Source organism: Chionomys nivalis, chromosome 22 (genome assembly GCF_950005125.1).
Source record: "Chionomys nivalis chromosome 22, mChiNiv1.1, whole genome shotgun sequence".
NCBI lineage: Eukaryota > Metazoa > Chordata > Mammalia > Rodentia > Cricetidae > Chionomys > Chionomys nivalis.
In genome coordinates, this window is record NC_080107.1 from 52059127 (window position 1) to 52083059 (window position 23933).

Genomic DNA, 23933 nt, shown 5'->3' on the forward strand with positions numbered 1-23933 from the left:
AAGATGAAGATCATGAGGAGAGATAATGAGAGCACTGTGTCTGAGTTCATCCTCCTGGGACTCCCCATCCAGCCTGAGGACCAAGACATGTACTCTGCCCTGTTCCTAGTCATCTACCTGACCACGGTGCTGGGGAACCTGCTCATCATCCTGCTCATCAGGCTGGACTCTCACCTCCACACCCCCATGTACTTCTTCCTCAGCCACTTGGCCTTCACAGACATCTCTTTCTCGTCAGTCACAGCTCCAAAGATGCTCATGAATATGCTGACACACAGTCAGTCCATCTCATATGCTGGGTGTGTTTCCCAGATGTATTTTTTCCTATCCCTTGCAAATGTTGACAGCTTCCTTCTGACCTCCATGGCCTACGACAGGTATGTGGCCATCTGCCACCCTCTGCACTACACCACCATCATGAATCAGAGCCTCTGTGTCCTGTTAGTAGTTGTGTCCTGGGCTTTGTCTTTTGCCAATTCCCTTGTTCACACCCTCCTCTTGGCTCATGTATCTCATTTCAGAGACAATATCATCCCCCACTACTTCTGTGATCTCTCTGCCTTACTTAAACTGTCCAGCTCAGACACCACCGTCAATGAGCTGGTCATCCTTCTTTTAGGTACACTGGCCATTACTCTACCATTCATATGCATCCTGGTCTCTTATGGCCGCATTGGAGCCACCATCCTGAGAAGTCCCTCCATCAAGGGAATCTGCAAAGCTTTGTCCACATGTGGTTCTCACCTCTCTGTGGTTTGTCTGTACTATGGAGCCATTATTGGGCTATACCTGGTCCCTTCATCTAATAAAACTAATGACAAGGATGTCATTGTGGCTGTGATGTACAATGTAGTCACACCCATGTTGAATCCCTTTATCTACAGTCTGAGGAATCGTGACATGAAAGGAGCCATAAGAAATATCCTTATCAGTAGGGTGTGTCCGTAGTGATGTGTGTGGTCTTCTCTGGTAGCAACCCTACTCCCTTCTCTTCTTTAATCCATTATCTGTTCTCTGTCTTAGTGAAACTTCATGTGACCACCTTTTCTTCACTCATTTATCCTTGCACAGTTTCCTCTCTATTTAATTACCCTGCTGACATTGATTATCTTGGGAAGGTCTCAAAAATCTCCCTACATTTTTCCTTGCTTTGCAAACATTTTATTTTTTATATAATCATCACCAAGTCTTTTAAAGCTAGGTTTGTATCTTTCATTGCAAAGATCTTTTTCTTTCTGAAGATGACAGAAATATGTCTTCTGTTAAATTAATGATTGTATTTTTATATTTTATTTTATAATGTACTCTGATGTTTTGGTCAGTAACTCTAATTAGAGATCTCATTTAATGTTCATTTATTTATTTTTGTGTATAGGTGTTTTGCCTGCATGTATGTCTGTGCATCATGCTTGTGTCTAGTGTCTGAGGTCAGAAGAGGGTGTCAGACTGTCTGGGACTGAACTTACAGAAGGTTGTGAGCTACCACATGGGTAATTGAAAACAAACCTGGGTCCTCTGGAAGAACAGTCAGTACTCTTAATCACTGAGCCATATGTTCTGCCCCTTATATTTAGTTTTTAGCTTTTGTAGTTAACACTCAAATGTGACAGATATTTATGGGGTTTGATGTGATGTTTCCCTACATGTAATTAATGTATAGTATTCAAATTAAGGAAACTATAGTAATTTACTCAATTATTTACCATGATAATATGAAATTATTCCAAGTTATCTATTCTAGCATTGTGCTAATATATAGTATTTATTTTTCATATATTTTAATTATTTATTGTCATGTTTTATGTATCTATGTTTTGCCTGAAAGCATGTCAATGCAGCACATACATGCAGTGTATACAGATGCCTGAGGAGGACATTGAATGCCCTGGAACTGAAGTTAGAGACACTTTTATTCACTGTGTGGGGTCTGGGACCTAAACCAGTGTCAACTGGTAAAGCAGGTAGTGCTTGTTTTTAATTTTTAAAAATAATCTTTTTATTTTACATACCAATTATAGTTCCCCCTCCTCCCTCTCCTGTTCTCCCTCTTTACTCCCTTTCTATTCTCCCATCCACTCCTCAGAGAGGGGAAGGCCTCCCATGGGAAGTATAGATCTTTTGGTCAGTAACTCTAATTACGAATCGCATTTAACATTTATTTATTTATCTATTTTTATTCCTGGTGTATGGGTGTTGCACAATTAATAAAAATCCAGAGACAGATATTGTGGTTCAAGCTGAAGGTGAGAAAAGCAAAGCAGTCAGCCACCGGCTGTTTTGACTCTACCTCAGTCCAAAATGGTTATCCTGCTTCCAGGAATTCTCAGAATGAGACTGTGCCTGAAACCTGGATCTTCCCATTTTATATTTCTCCCTAGTTCTGGGATTAAAGGCATGTACCAATATTGCCTGATTTCTATGGCAAACTAGTGTGATTACTTGGATTAAAGCTGTATGTCACCAGTGTCTGTTATAATTAATATAAGAAAAACTATATACAATAAACACAATGACTATGTAAAATATATACACATAATAAATACATCAGCAATGTCTAGTCCATTTGCATTTGACAAATTCAGAGAAAATAACCATATCTGTCCTATCTTGATAAGTACAAAGTCTTGTACCTAATTTACTTTCTATAATAATTTGCTTTCTGTGTCAGTCAAATAAGGAAAACTATATAACTATCCAGGCTTCAACTCCCTTAGAGACCAAAGAAGGAAATAATATTAACTGAGTAAACAGGAAGTACAAGCAAACAGCTTCCAGAAATAAATAAATGGGAGAAATGACTGAAACAGATGAATGCCTGGATAGTCACCCAAAATTCCTCTGCAATGGGGAGTCTATCTTTGGCCTACAGGACTAGCATTTCTGACAGACTTTCAGTGAAGTAGGATATTCTGAAGAGCTGTATCTACTTGTCTTGACAATGTTTGGCAGTCACCTTCTTTTATGCCCTGCTTCTTTAATTAGGACAGCATATTGTCAGTAGTCAAGGCAATGGCATTTTCTTGCTCAGTGGCTTACTTTTGCCATAACTTTTTTAAATTTTCATTATCTTCTCTGAAGTACAATGGTGCTACCAGGAGCAGACATTTCTCATTGTCATAGAAAGAGTCAAACATGTTATTGAAACATGTTAAATGCCATATTCTGTAGGTCTCTGAAGTGTTTGAAGATTACTTGTCAATCTAAAATATATTTTTGTTTGTCCTTGAAAACATACCTAATGTGACTACAAGTTCAATTATAATTGGTGGCTAATTACTAACCTGAATTTTCTTATTCTCCTAAACTAGTAATAATAATAGTAACTTTCAAAGGCTAGAAACTTGCATTATATTATTAAATGATCTGTATAGAAGCAATAGCTTGAATAAGATTAGAAATATATGTCACACAAGTTTTAATAAAATTAATCTCAAATTTGAATCAATATACAAAATTTATATATAATTAACAAAAGTCCAATCTAATGTAAAACTTTTAAAATAGTAATTACTTTCTAAAAGTAAATTCAATAATACACCTTTTTATCTTTATTCTCTTTTTCTTTTTTAGAGTAGATTTTATCCGATCCTATCTATATCCCCCTTTTTTCTTTTCAAAACTAGATTCTTGAATGTAATTTCTTTTCTTTAGCTTTTTCCTGACCATTACCAATAATAACTTCTAGCCAACCCCCCTAAACAATGACAAATATTTATAATTCTCTGAATGATCAAAAACTACCCACTCACCTCCAGGGAATATATATTCTTAAATTTACTTCTTGATGCCTTGGGCGATTGTATCTTCAGATGATCCTGAAAATAAAAATTTGGGTTAATTGAGAAATACTGGGAGAGGTATCGGTATCATTTTTTTTTTTTTGTCTAGTCTGTTTGTAATGGAAAAGTGCCTGGCTTGTCTCAAGTCCCAGTTAGAGTGATCTGTTAGACTGGATCATCTCAGATAGCCACTTTGAATAATTCTGAGCAGTTTTTAGCCAAAAACTGATCTTTAAGTGGTGCTATCAGATAAATGGCATCAGATGAACCGGGTGGATTTATTGTTATGGGGTCCCATCTTCTTCCTGGAGACTTCAGAGATTACTGTAAGAAAATTTATTGTTCACTGTGGAAAACTTAAACATTATTCATATCTAAATGAAAAGTTTAATTTTGACAGACACATATTCAAAGGTGACATAGAGACAAAAATAGATATGGGGAGAAGTAGAATTTTTGAAAACAGAGTTTTGATAACCTAAGTCCCTATATTTTTATTTTCCTTTTGTCCTATACTAGGTGGATCTCAGGATGTGAGATAGAAACTCTGAGTTTTTCTTTTAACAACATGATTGTATTTAGAAAAGGAAAGAGCCACAGTCCAACTCCAAAGCAAGATTTGATTTTTCAGTGGGTTGTGACTACCATTATATTGAAAATAAGGGGATATGTATGCTTAGGTATTCTAAAGAGGATATTGGTATCATAAGTCAGATTTTTCTTTGCTTTGTGATTCTTTCTGAATAGCTATCTTTCTTTAGGTATCTATATGTCCAAAGTCTTTTGACTTCTCAAAGACTGATGTTTTCAGTTTTTCTGCAAAGACAAAAACAGAACCCTGCCCCAAACCTTGTGAGGTTTCCTTACTACTTGTAGGATTATCACCTCTGTGGATGAGCTGTCATTTCTCTTTATCAAGAAGTTTTACCTTTTCAAATTGAATCTTGATTAATTTTGGTGGTATTCCTAGATTTCTTGTCCTGTAGAAACAAGAGCAAAACCCCTTCCCCAACATAGCACGTCTCCTGGTTTCCTTCCTGAAGTGAACACATTCTTGAAGTATACCTGTTGATTTAATTCAGAAGTTTTTCCTATTGTTCAACATCTCTCAGCAATTGTTATTCCTTTTATATTAACATTAAGAAAATTCAAAGTTAAGAAAGCAATATGCAGTCTATTTGGGGGGTATTTATCATCCCTTTCTGTTTAGTTAACAAATCCTTTATAGTTATATTTGATTTATCTATAACTGCTTGACATGTAGGATTGTTTGATATACCTGTTATATACTTTATATTATAATAAGCAAAAACCTTTTATTTTCTTAGAGACATGTGCTGGCATTGTCTGTTTTTATTTATGAAAGTATAACCATGATGGCCATAACTTCTAGTAAATGTGTGATTACTGAATCAGCATTTTCCAAACTCAAAACAGTTGCCCACTGAAAACTGAATAAGTATCAGTGGCATGGTGTACATATTTTAATTTTCCATATTCTACAAAAAGGAACACAGTTATCTGACAGATGTAATTCCCATGAGTACCCTCTGGGTTACTTCCTGCATGTAGTCATGTTTGGTTGTATAAAGAATAAGTAGGACATCTCCTTATAGTTTCCTTGGCCCATTGCCATGTGATCAAAAAGTTCTATTTTAAACTTTTGTTATTGATATAATGTTTTTCTAAAATTCTGAGGCTTTCAGAACATTTACAATCAATAATTGGTCAATTTCTGCATTACCTTTTTCTAGAGGACCTGGAAGACTTGTAGGGATCAGATATGTGTTATGTATAAGGGATGATGCTTATTCGTAACTATATCTTGGACCTGAATAAATAATAAAGTCAATTGTGTATCATCTGATATAAATTCAGAGGTTTCAATATATAAACCAACTCTTTCTACGTATTGCAAATTAGTAACTATGTTGAGAAATCCCTTAATAATATACTTAGCGTATAATTCTGACATTTGGACAGAATCTTAAGTGCTTTGTTCTACTTTACTTAAATCTTTTGACTTATAACCTGCCTTTCCTGATTTATTTGTACCAGTATAGACTGTAGGGGTTCCAGTTATTGGTGTGTCACACACAATGCAAAGACGAATCCAATTAGTTCTCCTTCTAAGTCAAATTCTCTCACTTGTGGGATAGTTGTTAATCTCTCCAAAATTACTACAAGCTCTTTCCCAGGGTTCAGTTTCTTCCCATAATTTGTCAATTCCATCATTATTTAAAAAAAACTATAATTTCTACTGGATTTATTCTGGCTAATTGATAAAGTCTCAATTTTCCTTTTAGAATTAGCTCAGACCTTTTTCACATAAGTTTTTAATTTTTGCTCATTTTATGTAGAAAAAAGATCCATTATAAGATATTATTTTTCCTCTGCATTAAAATTTCTATAGAAGAATTTTTGGATGGTAATATGATCAAAATGCAATTAAGATTTGGATCTACACAATTCTCATGTGCTTCTTGTAGTTTCTCTTCAATCAAAGTCAATTTTCTTTCAGTTTAAGATGATAATTCCCTGGAAATATTTAAATCCTTGTCATCATCTAAGGTTTTGTTTAAATTAAACAGTTCATCCTAATTTATCCCAATAGTTGGCTGTAGCTGGGAATTTTCTGCTAATCATTAAGAGTCTGCAATAAATTTCTTCTAATTTGCACCTTTTGAGGTCTAATTTGTTATAAACCTATCTTATAACCTAAATAATTAATAGAATCTCCTCTTTGCATTTTTCAGGAGTAATTTGCAATCTCCAACAATGCAAACTTTCTTTAATTCTTTAAACTTTCTTTCTAAAGTATCTACATTTGAATCATATAGTAAAATGTTATTCATATAATGGTAAACTATAGATTTATGAAACTGCTTATTTATCATTTCAGATGACTGACATACAATATTGCCACCAGGTGGGGCTATTCTACACTTTCTTTGGGAGAATCTTCTATCGCTACCTTTTAGCACGCTGACTGGGTCTGAAAAAGCATAGGATAAAACCGGACTCGCTGAACATAGCGGACAATGAGGGCTGCTGAGAACTCAAGAACAATGCCACTGGGTTTTGATCCTACTGCACCGTACTGGCTTTGTGGGAGCCTAGGCTGTTTGGATGCTCACCTTCCTAGACCTGGAAGGAGGTGGGAGGTCCTTGGACTTCCCACAGGGCAGGGAACCCTGACTGTTCTTCCGACTGCTGAGGGAGGGGGAGTTGGTCAGGGGAGGGAAATAGGAGGCGGTGGTGGGGAGGAGGCAGAAATCTTTAATAAATAAAAAAAAGATGGAAAAAACAGAGAGTCTGGATTATGTATTTTGTTATGTTTCCTTTGAATTTTTGAATTGTGAATGAACTGAGTACAGAGAGACATTTCATTGTACAGACTGTTAAACTAAACCAACACATATATTCTAAAGGTGTCTTGACTTCAAAGTTTGGGTCTAAGATTACGTTTCTTTGGAAAAGAGGTTAGTGTTTTGTTTCCACAGAGGATGAGAACCTGTGAAATCCTTCCAGACTAATGTGGTTTGATGCAACTAGACCCCCCACCCCAAAGGTCACCATGAACACCTCTAAAAATTACTTTGCCAACAAAAAGCAGGAAGCAGTTTAGGGAAAACTACACCCAAATTCCCAAATATTGTTTATAAATATTTGTCTACATTTAAAGAGGGATATGCTATAGAGATTTACATTGGTATGGATCTTGGTTTATTGATATGAATTTAAGATCAATTTTGTTATATGTATGTTTCTGCTCTTAAGGTATTGTGTTTGTGCAGCTCATTTAAAAATCTAATGTATCATTAAGAAATATAGGTTAATAGATATTCATATTACCCAAAGAAGCACACTGAAATCACAAGGAATTCGCTCATCTGTGTTCATAGAAACATTATTTGTAATAGCCAGAACCTAGAAAAAAACCTAGGTGCCCCTCAACTGAAGAACGAATAAAGAAAATGTGATACATTTATATAGTAGTAAAAAAATATATCTTGAAATTTGCAACAAAATTATGGAACTATAAAAAACATCCTGAGTGAGGAAACTCAGAACCAGATAGACAAGCATGGTATGTACTCACTCGTAAGTGGATATTAGATGTAAAGCAAAGGAACCAGTATATAGTCCATGATCTTAGAAAAGATAGGTTACAAAGAGAATCTTAAGAGAAGCACATATGAGTCCCCCTGGGAAGCAGAAAGAGATAAGACCTCCTGGGAAATTTAGTAGTGGGGAAGGGAAGGTTGTAGGGGAGGGGAAAGGGAGAAGGGGAGGAAGAGAATATGAGTGAATGGGATGCCCAAGAAGGGGGAAGAACAATGAGGGAGAAAAAGGAAAGAGATATCTTGATTGAGGGAGCACATTACAGAGCTAGTGAGTAACATGGCACTAGGGAAATTGCCAGGAATCCACAAGGATGACCCCAGCTAAGACTCTAAGCAACAGTGGAGAGGATGCCTAAACTGGCCTTCCCCTGTAATCAGGTTAATTACTACATTACTTGTCATCATAGGACCTTCAACCTGCAGCTGATGGAAGCAGATACAGAGATCTATTGTGAAGTACTGGGTCGAGCTACCAGAACCAGCCCAAGGGAGGAAGGAGAGATAATATGAGCAAAGGGGTCAAGACCATGATGGTGACACCCACAGAAACAACTGACCTGAAATAATAAGAATTCATTAACTCTTAACTGATAGTGGGAGAACCTGCATAGGACAAAACTAGGCCCATTGAATGTGAGGGACAGTTATGAGGCTTGGGATGCCTGTGGTGCCATTGGAAGTGGGATCAGGATTTATCCTGAGTGCTTGAGCAGGCATCGAGTAGCACATTCTCCTTGAAGGGATACCTTGTTCAGCCTAGATATGGGGGTGGCTTTGTCCTGCCTCAAAGTGAAGTGTTAGACTCCTTCCTTTCTGAGGAGTGGGTGGTGGAACAGGGATAGCTAAGTAAAATTAGAAAAGGTTATATTTAAAAAGTTCTTATTAAAAAAAGAAAAGATTAGAAGAAATTAAACAGAAATGTTTAAAATACCAGATAAAGAATTAAAAACTCTGTAGTGGAGTGTTCTATAGATGTCTAATTAAGAAGGTGAACCCAAAGAAAAACATTTAGGTGATGAAAGGAGACAGAGACAAAGACCCACATTGGAGCACCGGACTGAAATCTCAAGGTCCAAATCAAGAGCAAGAGACAGAGCACGAGCAAGGAACTCAGGACCGCGAGGGGCGCACCCACACACTGAGACAATGGGGATGTTCTATCAGGAACTCACCAAGGCCAGCTGGCCTGGGTCTGAAAAAGCATGGGATAAAACCAGACTTGCTGAACATAATGGACAATGAGGACTCAAGAACAATGGCAATGGGTTTATGATCCTACTGCACGTACTGGCTTTGTGGGAGCCTAGGCTGTTTGGATGCTCACCTTACTAGACCTGGATGGAGGTGGGTGGTCCTTGGACTTCCCACAGGGCAGGGAACCCGGATTACTCTTAGGGATGATGAGGGAGGGGGACTTGATGGGGGAAGGGGGAGGGAAATGGGAGGTGGTGGCGGGGAGAAGGTAGAAATATTTAATAAATAAATAAATTAATTAATTAAAAACAAAACAACAGAAAAAAAAACTCTGTAGTGGCCTAAACAAGATTGGTCCTAGTAAAAGTCAGTTGTGGACCAGAGTAAGGCTTATTATATCAGAACCCTACTTCTTACTGAAATATTGACTGCTGGTAGACTCTAGAGATGGGCCGTCCTTGTCCTCGGTGAAACCTACCAAGTAACTTACCAGGCTACAGCAGATAGTTAAAAACCCATGGACACAGATGATCCCTGTGAACCCCAGTGTGTCTCATCAAAAAGAGAAATTAAAAAAGGCCTAAGGCTACAAAGAGAATTAAAATAATCAAACAAAGGAAGTACAAGAGTTGAGTCTACACTGAGAGGAGGAACTAACTCAACAAAAAGGAGATTCTGAAAGAAATACAAGTATGAATTTCATAAATTGTTCAATAAATCTAATTGAACACCCAATGGAAATTACTAGTAGACTAGACTAAATAAAAGAATGAAAAACAAAACAAGAACAGAAATTAATGACACACTGAGGAACTGTTCCATTTACTTAACAATAAGAAAAAGATTGATGACTGTAACATGTGATCCCTCTGGGACAGGAAAAAATGACTATGAGTTTGTGGTTTAGAAATCTGAACCAAAAGCCAGCCAATGGTGGTGCACGCCTTTAATTCCAGCACTTGGGAGGCAGAGGCAGGTGAATTTCTGTGAGTTTGACGCCAGCCTGGTCTACAAGAGCTAGTTCCACGACAAGCTCCAAAGCTACAGAGAAACCATGTAAGAAATTTTAAAAAAGACCAGAAGATCCATCAGAGAGGTGAGTGTGTACCTAACCAACCAGCGGGCACCCCGGAAAGGGAGCACAGGCATCCTTCAACCCCCTAAACCTTCTGGTCATTCAGGGGGGGGGTTCTCTCCCTGGCTACTACCTTTCTCTTCTTATCCCATCCCAGATTGCTCCCAGGTACCCCTTCCCTTCTGTGGGGTCAGCCTGCTTTGGAGTTGAGGGTCTGGAGACAAAGTGGTGAGTGCAACTGCGCAGGAGTTCCTTTGGTTCACTGGGCTTGTACATAGCAAGCCCGCCCTTTTGTCTGCGAGGTCCCTGGTCGGCAAGTGGCCCTGATCCTGTTCCAGAAGATCCATCAGAGAGGTGAGTATGTACCCGACTGGCCAGCGGATACCCCAGAAAGGGAGCACAGGCACCCTTCAACCCCCTAAACATTCATTCAGTGGGGGCTTCTCTCCCCGGCTACTGCCTCTCTCTTCCTATCCCATCCCAGCTTGCTCCCACCCTTATGTCTGTGAGGTCCCTGGCCAGCAAGTGGCTCTGATCCTGTACCAGAAGATCCATCAGAGAGCATTTAAAGGAAGAGATGGGCAGGCTCCAATGCAAGAATTCCTCCAACAATCTGAAAAACAACATGATAACACCAGAATCCAACGAGCATACAACAGGAAGACTTGAACACCCTAATGAAGAAGAAAGAGGAGGAGGAGGAGGAGGAGGAGGAGGAGGAGGAGGAGGAGGAGGAGGAGGAGAAGAAGAAGAAGAAGAAGAAGAAGAAGAAGAAGAAGAAGAAGAAGAAGAAGAAGAAGAAGAAGAAGAAGAAGAAGAAATAGACTTTAAACATAACATTATAAAAGTGATAGAGTCCCTTAAACAGGATGTGAAAAACTCCCTTAAAGAAATGGATGAGAAGAATAACAAAAAGTTTGAAGAAATGAATAAATCCATAAAAGATAACCTAGGAAACATGGAAAAAACAATCAAACAGGTAATGGAAACAGTTCAAGACTTGAAAACTGAAATGGAGGCAATGAAAAAAACACAAAATGAGGGATGGCTGCATATGGAAAATCTGGATAAATGAACAGGCACTACAGAGACAAGTATAACCAACAGATACAAGAGATAGAATAAGGAATCTCAGATGCTGAAGACACCATAGAGAAAATAAACGCACTGATCAAAGAAAACAGCAAATCCAACAAATTCTTATCAAAAAACATCCAGGAAATAAAAAGACCAAACCTAAGAATAATAGGGGTAGAAGAAGGAGAATTACAGCTCAAAGGTCCAGAAAAATATTTTCAACCAAATCATAGAAGAAAACTTTCCCAACCTAATGAAGGATGTTCCTATGAAGGTACAAGAAGCATACAGAACACTGAATAGACTGGATCAAAAAAAAAAAATCCCCTCGCCATATAATAATCAAAACACAGAACATACAGATTAAAGAAAGAATATTAAGAACTGCAAAGGAAAAAGGTCAAGTAACTTATAAAGGTAAAGCTATCAGAATTACACTTGACTTCTCTGTGGAAACCATGAAAGGTCTTGGATAAATGTGTTGCAGAAACTAAGAGACCATGGATGCAAGCCCATACTACTATACCCAGCCAAGCTTTCATTCACCATCAATGGAGGAAAAAAAGATATTCTAGGATAAAAAAAATTTAAGCAATACATAGCCACAAATCCAGTCTTACAGAAAGTAATAGAAGGAAAATCACAACCCAAGAAACATAACAATGCCCACAATAACTCAGACATCTAGCAACCCTTCAACAGCACAACTCAAAGAAGGGGAACACACAAATTCTACCAAAAAAAAAATAACTGGAGTTAACAACCATTGGTCATTAATAATACTTAATATCAATGGACTCAATTCACCTATAAAAAGGCTAGGGCTAAGAGACTGGATGCAAAAACAGAATCCAACATTCTGCTGTTTACAAGAAACACATCTCAACCACAAAGACAGGCATCTAGTCAGTGTAAAGGGTGGGGGGAAGGTTTTTAAATCAAATGGACCTAAGAAACAAGCAGGTGTGGCTATACTAATTTCAAACAAAATTGACTTCAAACTAAAATCAATCAAAAGAGATGGGGATGGACACATAACAGGAAGTATCAATCCTGAATGTCTTTGCCCCTAATATAAGAGCACCCACTTATGTAAAAGAAACATTACTAGAAATCAAGCACACATCAAACCCCACACACTAATAGTAGGAGACTTCAACACTCCTCTCTCACCAATGGACAGATCATTCAGACAGAAACCTAACAGAGAAATAAGAGAACTAACGGAGGTAATAAATCTAATGGACTTAACAGACATCTATAAACATTCTACCCAAATAGGAAAGAATACACCTTCTTCTCGGCATTTCATGGAACCTTCTTGAATATTGATCACATATTAGGTAACAAAGCAGACTTCGAAAGATACAAAAAAATTTTAGTAACCACCTGTGTCTTATCGGATCACCATGGAATAAAGTTAGAATTTAACAATAATTCTACCCCCAGAAATCCTACAAACTCGTGGAAACTGAACAGTCAACTACTGAACCTCCCCAGAGTCAGGGAAGAAATAAAGAAAGAAATTAAAGCCTTCCTTGAATTCAATGAAAATAAAGATACAACATACCCAAACCTATGGGACACTATCAAAGCAGTGCTAAGAAGAAAGTTCATAGCTCTAAGTGCCCACATTAAAAAAAAAAGAGAGAGAAAACTAACATTAGAGACTTAACAGTACAGCTGAAAGTTATAGAGAAAAAAAAAGAAGCAGACTCACCCAGGAGGAGTAGACAACTGGAAATAATCAAACTGAGGACCTAAGACAAGGACGCAGTTTCTTTGTCTTTAACCCCCATCAGTCTTCTAGCTTTCTTACAAGTTTTATGCTAAATCTTTATAACTATATCCATTTCCACTGACAGACAGGTGTATGCAGTGAGTACATTGTATCTAAACTGTAGTAATAGCCCCCTGTTCAGCTCCCTCTGGTTTTGCTGTAACCTGACTTTACTCACTACACAGTATAATGTTTAAAGCTTTCATATACTTCTTTACTCAGATCTTTCCTTGCATGTACTAATGCTTTGAGCAGAGAATTGAAACTTTCTGTTTTGCAGAAACAATCTTATATATCACTGCGCTTCAGTAATATTTCAGCTCTGTAGATTTTTACCAGACTGATCATTGTCTTTTACTTTCCTCTGTTCCCCCAACGCCTGAGTCCTGCCATCTCCAAACACTCAACAATCTTTTTTTTTTACTTATTTATTTATTTTTATTCTTTTTTAATTAAAATTTCCACCTGCTCCCCATTTCCCATTTCCCTCCCCTCCTCCCAAATATTGCCCTCCCCCCACTTCCCTCCCCCTATCCCCACTCCTCTTCTCCTCCCCCCACTCCATTCCCCCTCCCTCTCGATACTGAAGAGCAGTCCAAATTCTCTGCCCTGCGGGAAGACCAAGGTCCTTCTATCTACGTCCAGAAAGGTGAGCGTCCAAACAGGCTAAGCTCCCACAAAGCCAGTTCATGTATTAGGATCGAAACCTAGTGCCATTGTCCTTGGCTTCTCATCAGTCTTCATTGACCGCCATGCTCAGAGAGTCCGGAATCAACCCATGCTTATTCAGTCCCAGACCAGCTGGCCTTGGTGGGCTCCCAATAAATCAGTTCCACTGTCACAGTGGGTGGGTCCATCCCTCGTGGTCCTGATTTTTTGCTCATGTTCTCCCTCCTTCTGCTCCTCATTTGGACCTTAAGAGCTCAGACCGTTGCTCCAAATTGAGACTCTGTCTCTACCTCGATCCATCGCCAGATGAAGGTTCTAAGGTGATATGCAAGATATTCATCAGTATAGGATAGGGTCATTTCAGGTTCCCTCTCCTTAGTTGCCCAAGGTACCAGCTGGGGACATATTCCTGGACACCTGCGAACCCCTCAAGAGTCAAGTCTCTTGCCAACCCTAAGATGGCTCCCTTAGATAGGATATATACTTCGCTGCTCCCGTATCCATCCTTCCTATATCCCAACCATCCCAATCCTCCGAGCTCCTCCCATCCTCCCCTTCTCATATTTCTCATCCCATTTCCCCTTTGCCCCATGCCACCTCACCCGCAAGTTCCCAGTTTTTGCCCTGCAATCTTGTCTACTTCCCCCTCTCCATGCGGATGACTATATGATTTTCTTTGGGTTCACTTTCTTATTTAGCTTCTATAGGATCACACATTATATGCTTAATGTCTTTTATTTTATGGCTAGAAACCGATTATGAGTGAGTACATCCCATGTTCCTCTTTTTGAGTCTGGGATACCTCACTCAGGATAGTGTTTTCTATTTCCATCCATTTGCACGCAAAATTCGAGAAGTCATTGTTTTTTACTGCTGAGTAGTACTCTAATATGTATATATTCCACACTTTCTTCATCCATTCCTCCATTGAAGGGCATCTAGGTTGTTTCCAGGTTTTGGCTATTACAAACAATGCTGCTATGAACATAGTTGAACAGATACTTTTGTCATTTGATGTGGCATCTCTTGGGTATATTCCCAATAGTGGTATTACTGGATCTTGGGGTAGGTTGATACCAAATTTCCTGAGAAATCGCCACACTGATTTCCAAAGTGGTTGCACAAGTTTGCATTCCCACCAGCAATGAATGAGTGTGCCTCTTTCTCCACAACCTCTCCAGCAAAGGCTATCATTGGTGTTCTTGATTTTAGCCATTCTGACAGGTGTAAGATGGTATCTCAAAGTTGTTTTAATTTGCATTTCCCTTATCGCTAAGGAGGTTGAGCATGACCTTAGGTGTCTTTTGGCCATTTGAATTTCTTCTGTTGAGAATTCTCTGTTCAGATCAGTGCCCCATTTTTTTATTGGGTTCATTAGCATTTTAAAGTTTAGTTTCTTGAGTTCTTTATATATTTTGGTGATCAGACCTTTGTCTGTTGCAGGGTTGGTAAAGATCTTCTCCCAGTCAGTGGGTTGCCTTTTTGTCTTAGTGACAGTGTCCTTTGCTTTACAGAAGCTACTCAGTTTCAGGAGGTCCCATTTATTCAATGTTGCCCTTAATGTCTGTGCTGCTGGGGATAAACGTAGGAAGTGATCTCCTGTACCCATATGTTGTAGAGTACTTCCAACTTTTTCTTCTATCAGGTTCAGTGTGTTCAGACTAATATTGAGGTCTTTAATCCATTTGGACTTGAGTTTTGTGCATGGTGATAGATATGGATCTATTTTCATTCTTCTACACGTTGACAACCAGTTGTGCCAGCACCATTTGTTGAAGATGCTCTCTTTTTTCCATTGAATACTTTTAGCTCCTTTATCAAAAATTAGGTGTTCATATGTTTGTGGGTTAAAATCAGGGTCTTCTACTCGGTTCCATTGGTCGACTTCTCTGTTTTTATGCCAATACCAAACTGTTTTCAATACTGAGGCTCTGTAATAGAGTTTGAGGTCAGGGATGGTAATGCCTCCAGACGATCCTTTATTATATAAGATTGTTTTGGCTATCCTGGGTTTTTTGTTTCTCCATATAAAGTTGATTATTGTCCTCTCAAGATCTGTGAAGAATTTTGATGGGATTTTGATGGGGATTGCATTGAATCTATAAATTGCCCTTGGTAGAATTGCCATTTTTACTATGTTGATCCTCCCTATCCAAGAGCAAGGGAGATCCTTCCATTTTCTGGTATCCTCCTCAATTTCTTTCTTCATTGACTTAAAGTTCTTGTCAAATAGATCCTTTACTTCCTTGGTTAGGGTTACCCCAAGATATTTTATGCTATTTGTGGCTATCGTGAAGGGTGATGCTTCTCTGATTTCCATCTCTGCTTCCTTATCCTTTGTGTATAGGAGGGCAACTGATTTTTTGGAATTGATCTTGTATCCTGCAACGCTACTAAAGGTGTTTATCAGCTGAAGGAGTTCTTTGCTGGAGTTTTTGGGGTCGCTTATGTACACTATCATATCGTCTGCAAATAATGAAAGTTTAACTTCTTCGTTTCCGATTTGAATCCCTTTGATCCCCTTATGTTGTCTTATTGCTATTGCTAGAATTTCAAGCACTATATTAAAGAGGTATGGAGAGAGTGGACAACCTTGTCGTGTTCCTGATTTTAGTGGAATAGCTTTGAGTTTCTCTCCATTTAATTTGATGTTAGCTGACGGCTTGCTATAAATAGCTTTTATTATAGTTAGGAACGACCCTTGTATTCCTAATCTCTCTAAGACCTTTATCATAAAGGGATGTTGAATTTTGTCAAATGCTTTTTCAGCATCTAATGAAATGATCATATGGTTTTTTTCTTTCATTTTATTTATATGATGGATTACATTGATAGATTTTCATATGTTGAACCAGCCCTGCATCTCTGGGATGAAGCCTACTTGATCATAATGGATAATTTTTCTGATGTGTTCTTGGATTCGGTTTGCCAGTATTTTATTGAGTATTTTTGCGTCGATGTTCATGAGTGAGATTGGCCTGTAGTTCTCTTTCTTGGTTGTGTCTTTGTGTGGTTTTTGTATCAGAGTAACTTCAGCTTCATAAAAGGAATTTGGCAATGACTTCTCTGTTTCAATATTGTGAAATACATTAAGGAGTATAGGTATTAGGTCTTCTTGGAAGTTCTGGTAAAATTCTGCATTGAAGCCATCTGGACCTGGGCTTTTTTTGGTGGGGAGGTTTTTTATAACAACTTCTAATTCTTCGCGACTAACAGGTCTATTTAGATTGTTCACCTGGTCCTGGTTTAACTTTGGTATATGGTACTTATCTAAAAAAGTGTCCATTTCTATAACATTTTCCAATTTTGTGGCATACAGATTTTTGTAGTAAGATCTAATGATTCTCTGAATTTCCTCTGAGTCTGTGGTTATGTCTCCCTTTTCGTTTCTGATTTTGTTAATTTGCGTATTCTCTCTCCGCCGTTTGATTAGTTTGGATAGGGGTTTATCAATCTTATTGATTTTCTCCATGAACCAGCTTTTTGTTTCATTGATTCTTTGGATTGTTTTCTGTGTTTCTATTTTGTTGATTTCAGCCCTCAATTTGATTATTTCCAGTCTTCTACTTCTCCTAGGTGAGTCTGCTTCTTTTTTTTCTAAAGCTTTCAGGTGGGCTATTAAGTCTCCAATGTGTGCTTTCTCCGTTTTCTTTAAGTGGGCACTTAATGCTATGAATTTTCCTCTTAGCACTGCTTTCATAGTGTCCCATAGGTTTGAGTATGTTGAGTCTTCGTTTTCATTGAATTCAAGAAAGACTTTAATTTCTTTCTTTATTTCTTCCTTGATCCAGGTGAGGTTCAGTAGTTGACTGTCCAGTTTCCATGAGTTCATAGGCTTTCTGGGGATAGCATTGTTGTTGAATTCTAACTTTAATCCATGGTGATCTGATAAGACACAGGTGGTTACCGATATTTTTTTGTAACTGTGTAAGTTTGCTTTGTTACCGAGTATGTGGTCTATTTTCGAGAAGGTTCCATGAGCTGCAGAGAAGAAGGTATATTCTTTCCTATTTGGGTGGAATGTTCTATAGATGTCTGTTAAGTCCATTTGATTCATTACCTCCCTTAATCCTCTTATTTCTCTGTTAGGTTTCTGTTTGATTGACCTGTCCATTGGTGAGAGAGGAGTGTTGAAATCTCCTACTATTAGTGTGTGTGGTTTGATGACTGCCTTGAGTTTTAGTAACGTTTCTTTTACATAAGTGGGTGCTTTTATATTAGGGGCATATATATTCAGGATTGAGATTTCATCCTGGTGAATTGTTCCTGTTATGAGTAAAAAATGTCCATCTCCATCTCTTTTGATTGATTTTAGTTTGAAGTCAACTTTCTTAGAAATTAGTATGGCCAAACCTGCTTGTTTCTTAGGTCCGTTTGCTTGATAAACCTTTTCCCAGCCCTTTACTCTGAGTAGATGTCTGTCTTTGTGGTTGAGGTGTGTTTCTTGTAAGCAGCAGAATGTTGGATCCTGTTTTCGTATCCAATCTCTTAGCCTGTGCCTCTTTATAGGTGAGTTGAGTCCATTGATATTAAGTGATATTAATGACCAGTGGTTGTTAACTCCGGTCATTTTTCCTTTCTTTCTTTCTTTCCTTTGGTAGTAGAGTTTGTGTGTTTCCCTTCTTCAAGTTGTGCTGGTGAAGGGTCTTTAGATGTCTGAGTTATTGTGGGCATTGTTGGACTCCTTGGTTTGTGATTTTCCTTCAATTACTTTCTGAAGGGCTGGATTTGTGGCTACGTATTGTTTAAATTTGTTTTTATCCTGGAAAACTTTGTTTTCTCCATTTATAGTGAACGAAAGCTTGGCTGGGTATAGTAGTCTGGGCTTGCATCCATGGTCTCGTAGTTTCTGCAGTATATCTATCCAGGACCTTCTGGCTTTCATGGTTTCCATAGAGAAATCAGGTGTAAGTCTGATAGGTTTACCTTTATAGGTAACTTGACCTTTTTCCTTTGCAGCTCTTAATATTCTTTCTTTATTCTGTATGTTTTGTGTTTTGATTATTATATGACGAGGAGATTTTTTTTTTTGATCCAGTCGATTTGGTGTTCTGTATGCTTCTTGGACCTTCAAAGGAATATCTTTCTTAAGGTTGGGAAAGTTTTCTTCTATAATTTTATTAAATATATTTTCTGGACCATTGAGCTGTACTTCTTCTCCTTCTTCTATCCCTATTATTCTTAGGTTTGGTCTTTTTATTGTGTCCCAGATTTCCTGAATGTTTTGTGATGAGAATTTGTTGGTTATGCTGTTTTCTTTGATGAGAGTGTTTATTTTCTCTATGGTATCTTCAGTGTCTGAGATTCTTTCTTCTATCTCTTGTAATCTGTTGGTGGTACTTGTCTCTGTAGTTCCTGTTCGTTTATTCAAATTTTCCATCTCCATCCTTCCCTCGGTTTGTGTTTTCTTTATTACTTCCACTTCGTTCTTCAAGTCTTGAACCGTTTCCCTTACCTGTTTGATTACTTTTTCTTGTTTCTCTTGGTTTTCTTGGGTATCTTTGAGATATTTATTCATTTCCTCTACCTTTTTGTTTGTAATCTCTAATTGGTTGTGGCAGTTTTTCACCTCCTGTTTAAGGTCCTCTATTATTTTCATAAAATTCACTTTTGAGTCGAATTCTTCTAATTCTTCTGTATTAGGGTTTAGACTTCTCATTTCAGGATTCCTGGATCCTGGTGATGTGACGTTGCCTTTCAAGTTGTTGGGGGAATTCTTGCATTGGCGCCTGCCCATCTTTTCCTTCAAATGGAGCCAGGAGAGGCCTGATGTCTTGGACCAGTCTTTGCTGTGACTAACTCTCTAGGTGTATCTCCTCAGTGTAGGGGCAGGAACCGTTCCCTTCCAGGTGAACTCCTCAACACCAAAACATGGATGCGTGGTATTCCAATGACCCGCGTAAAGAAGGCCGAATGCAAGGGGTCGGGCGGGGTCCAGTAGAACACAGGCGACACTGCAGTACAAGCTGGAGGTGCCTGCGCTCCCTTTCGGGGGTTGCTGAGGCCTGCCCGCTGCTCTGGTTGGGTAGCCTTAGTGTAGGGGCGTTTGTGCTCTCTACCGGGACCCTCCGCCCCAGGATAGTACACACTCACCCGTCCCGATGAAACTTCTTGGCACCTACACAGGAACTCCTGGATGCCCCAATGAGCCAGGGACTAATGGAAGTAGGGCACAGGCAGAGCAGGTCCAGCAGATCACAGCAGAGACTGCAGCCCCAGCAGCAGGGGCCCGCTTTCCCTGGCGGGGACCTTGAGGCCTGCCCTCTGGTCAGGGACTCACTGCTCTGGGTTGGTAGCCTTAGTGAAATGGCAGGAAACTGTTCCACAGCTAAGGACCTTGCAGACAAGGCAGGTTTGGGGGTGGGGGTGGGGGCGGGTGTGTAGGAGAGCAAGCCCTGCAGCAGGAGCTGGGGGAGGGGTGTTTGTGCTCTCTACCTGGACAGTCCGCCCCAGGATAGCACACACTCACCCGTCCCGATGAAACTTCTCGGCACCTACACAGGAACTCCTGGATGCCCCAATGAGCCAGGGACTAATGGAAGTAGGGCGCAGGCAGAGCAGGTCCAGCAGATCACAGCAGAGACTGCAGCCCCAGCAGCAGGGGCCCGCTTTCCCTGGTGGGGACCTTGAGGCCTCAACACTCAACAATCTTGACTCTGTTCATAGAACATGTAAGAATACTTTCAACACCAACTGCAACTTCTTGTGTTTGGCTCTCTATAAAATCATGAATATATACAGACTCTCTAATTCTAATTCTGGTTATTTATCATCACATCATATATATATATACATATATAATATCTATGTATATATTTATACATATACATTTATACATACTTAGGTAATTGGATGTTTATTTTAATACTAAAAATAGTAAGCATAATAAAATTGTATCCAAAAGTAGTTAATTATTATTTTATTCTGATAAACTAATTTTTGCAAATATAATGATTGGTGATATAAATAAATGATTAATCTCTAGTTACAAATTCACATTAGAATATTTAAAAGAGTAGACTGTACAATGTAAAGAGATTAAAGAAAATTTCAACCAAGATGGCAGAATTGGAAAAGTACCACAAAGTTTAACCCTCCTCCACTTACGAGTGGTTAATTAAAATTTGAGACTGTTTTTCAATTTTTAAATACAAAGTCATTCGTTGATTTTATTTATTAAATATGTATCTTTGTTTTATTAGGAAGATAATCATGTTTTATTTATTATTATTTTGCTGTTTTTCATATGAAAATTTTCAATTTCAGCTAACAAAAAGGGGAACAATAATAAATGAAATGTTGGAAATACAACATAAGAAAGCCTCATTTAAGACACATTAGCAGCCAGGATTGGTGGCATAGCTGCTTAATCCCAGTACTTATGAGGCAAAACCATCTCAGTGAGTTTAAGGACAGCCAGGATATTAAACAGAGAAAACTTGTCTCAAAAAAGCTTATAAAAAGAAGAGTCATTAGCAAAAGAAATCTGGATTGTAAAGTGAAAATTGAGGTTGTTTGATTATATTATACAGAAACCAAGTGCTTCCTTTGCAGAGATCTGATGTAGCCAGAGAAGCTAAATCCTGAGAACTTGAAAAAGAAAAAATAGGCTTTGTTTCAGAGAACACACAAGATAATTTGAAAGAGACACAGACCTGCTATACATATTCCATGAAAACTGCTTTAGAAAGAGAGACAGACCAGTGAAGATGTTCAAATGGGGAAGATGTGAAGGTTATGTAGAAGATTGATATTTCATGTTATTGACATTGATCTGTGCCTTTAGTTCTCAATCATATTTTACATCTTCATAGCTGTCCCTGGATTCTTTCAATTTCAATACAGCCCCAGAGAGAAAACATCAGTCAATATGATACTAGAGCTGTGAAGAAAATCAAGAGGCAAGCAAATTATCGACTAGCATTGTTATTGATGGCTGATCTGACCTTTCACCTCATTCATGATATCAGAATTCTACTATAGATTCTGAGACTTCACAAGTTGACTTTTCTTATCTGATAATTGTTATGATATTTCCAAGTTCCCTGAAAATATGTTGAGCTGGATACTAAGTCATTAACCTCCAAGTAGTGTTCAGAAAGTTTGAAAGTTTTAGATGAAGTGAATGCAATAATTAAAAACATTGATTCCATTGTGTTTTCATCATCATGTTTCCCATTCTCACATTTTCTTGTCTTTCTCATCTCCAGAAGATGAGGATCACAAGAAATCAGAGCAGTGCATCTGAATTCATCCTCCTGGGACTCCCCATCCAGCCAGAGGACCAAGACATTTTCTCTGCCCTGTTTCTGGTCATGTACCTGACCACAGTGCTGGGGAACCTGCTTATCATCCTGCTCATCAGGCTGGACTCTCACCTCCACACATCCATGTACTTCTTCCTCAGCCACTTGGCCTTCACAGACATCTCTTTCTCATCAGTCACAGCTCCAAAGATGCTCAAGAATATGCTGACACACAGTCAGTCCATCTCATATCCTGCGTGCATTTCCCAGATGCATTTTTTCTTAATGTTTGGGGCTATTGAAAACTTCCTTCTGACCTCCATGGCCTATGACAGGTATGTGGCCATCTGCCACCCCCTTTATTATACCAGAATCATGAGTCAGAATGTCTGTATATTACTGGTCATTGCATCCTGGTTCTTATCCTTTGTTGGCGCCCTTGTTCACACCATCCTTCTAGATCGTCTCTCTTTCTTTAGAGGTAACACTCTCCACCACTTCTTCTGTGATCTCTCTGCTTTGATTAAGCTCTCTAGCTCAGACACCTCTATCAATGAGCTGCTCATTTTCATTGTGGGATCACTAGGCATTACTGTACCATTCATATGTACCGTGGTCTCTTATGGCCACATTGGAGCCACCATCCTGAGAACTCTCTCAATCACAGGAACCTGTAAAGCCTTTTCCACGTGTGGCTCTCATCTCTCTGTGGTTTCCCTTTATTATGGAACCATTATTGGGCTATATTTTGTTCCCTCATCTAACAATACTAATGACAAGCATGTCATTGTGGCTGTGCTGTACACTCTGGTTGCACCCATGCTAAATCCCTTTATCTACAGTTTGAGAAATAAAGATATGAAAGGAGTGCTAAGAAATATCATCATCAGGAAAATGTATTCAAAGTGACAGGGGTGGTCTTCCTTCTATCTGTATTGAGAACTTCTCCATCCTGAACATGACTCTTTCTATGACTTGGTGCTTTCCGGTGAGTCTTTAGGTTGTACTTTTTTAGCCTGTGTTTCCCTCAACTACAGGTTTTGTTTCTCTTTGTTTTTTTTTTCCTGTCGGGGAAATGTTTTTGTTTGTTTGTTTGTTTCTATTTTTTTTACAAATATAACTGTAATATTTCCCTTTTCAGGTCTTTTCATTATTTCCTATATTTAGGAACATAAAGTTTTTTGTATAATGCTGGTCATTCATCTTTTATCATTATCTAATCTAATGGCCTTCTTTAGGAAATATTGTTTTACTTTCTCAATAAAACTGAAATCTTCTCCTGTGTATGCATTGCTTCCTTCTTTACTTAATTTTATAATATATTTTGATTTTGTTTTCATGAGTAACAGCAGTTAGAAATCTAGTTTGTTTTTACTTTTAATTTTTTATTTTTAAATACTGGTAGTAAAATTATACATAATGCTCTTACTTTAGAAATTAGTGTGGGTGTTTCTCAAAGACTAGAGATAGATCTCCCATATGACACAGTTATACCACTCCCGGGAATGTATACAAAGGACTTTATATCTAGTACACAGACACTTGCACATCATACTCATTGCTGCTATATTCTCAGTACCTAGAAAATAGAATCAACTTAGAAGTCTATCAAGTGATTGATAGAAAATGGGAGAAAATGTGGCATTTGCATAATGCAATATAAACAAACTGCAAAAATCAAAACCATGATATTTCCATGTAAATATATGAAAATAAATATATGAAAAATTATACTAAGTGAGGTTACCTAGGTTGCAAAAAGAAAATGACTCATGTTCATTTTTATATAAGGTTTCACATTCTAGGTTCATGTAATTTGTTTTGTATATTTAACATAGAGTACATATGGAAACTAGGAAACACCAAATGGCCCGTTGGCTTCAGATACTTTTAGGGAGATGGATATTAGAATTTAGGTGAGTTGAAAGCAAAGAGGTGGAGTTCTTGGGTCAGAAATATTCAGGAATGTAGTGGGGTGCTGGGTAT

At 38.3% G+C, this 23933-nt stretch overlaps 1 protein-coding gene across 1 annotated transcript; it reads left to right on the plus strand.

Annotated features, from left to right (window-relative positions):
- Positions 1 to 12: 12 nt before the first annotated feature.
- LOC130864508 (olfactory receptor 50-like) lies at positions 13 to 22856 on the plus strand. Its single transcript, XM_057754991.1, has 2 exons — positions 13 to 507; positions 21915 to 22856. Exons 1-2 carry the CDS (start codon positions 13 to 15, stop codon positions 22854 to 22856), a joined length of 1437 nt encoding a protein of 478 aa, XP_057610974.1.
- Positions 22857 to 23933: the final 1077 nt, after the last annotated feature.

Excerpts from the sequence above, each read along its gene's own strand:
- LOC130864508 (XM_057754991.1), top strand. The coding sequence starts at position 13 with ATGAGGAGAGATAATGAGAGCACTGTGTCTGAGTTCATCCTCCTGGGA. Across the intron at positions 508-21,914 it reads ACACCCTCCTCTTGGCTCAT|ATGAGGATCACAAGAAATCA; the intron begins GTATCTCATTTC and ends CATCTCCAGAAG.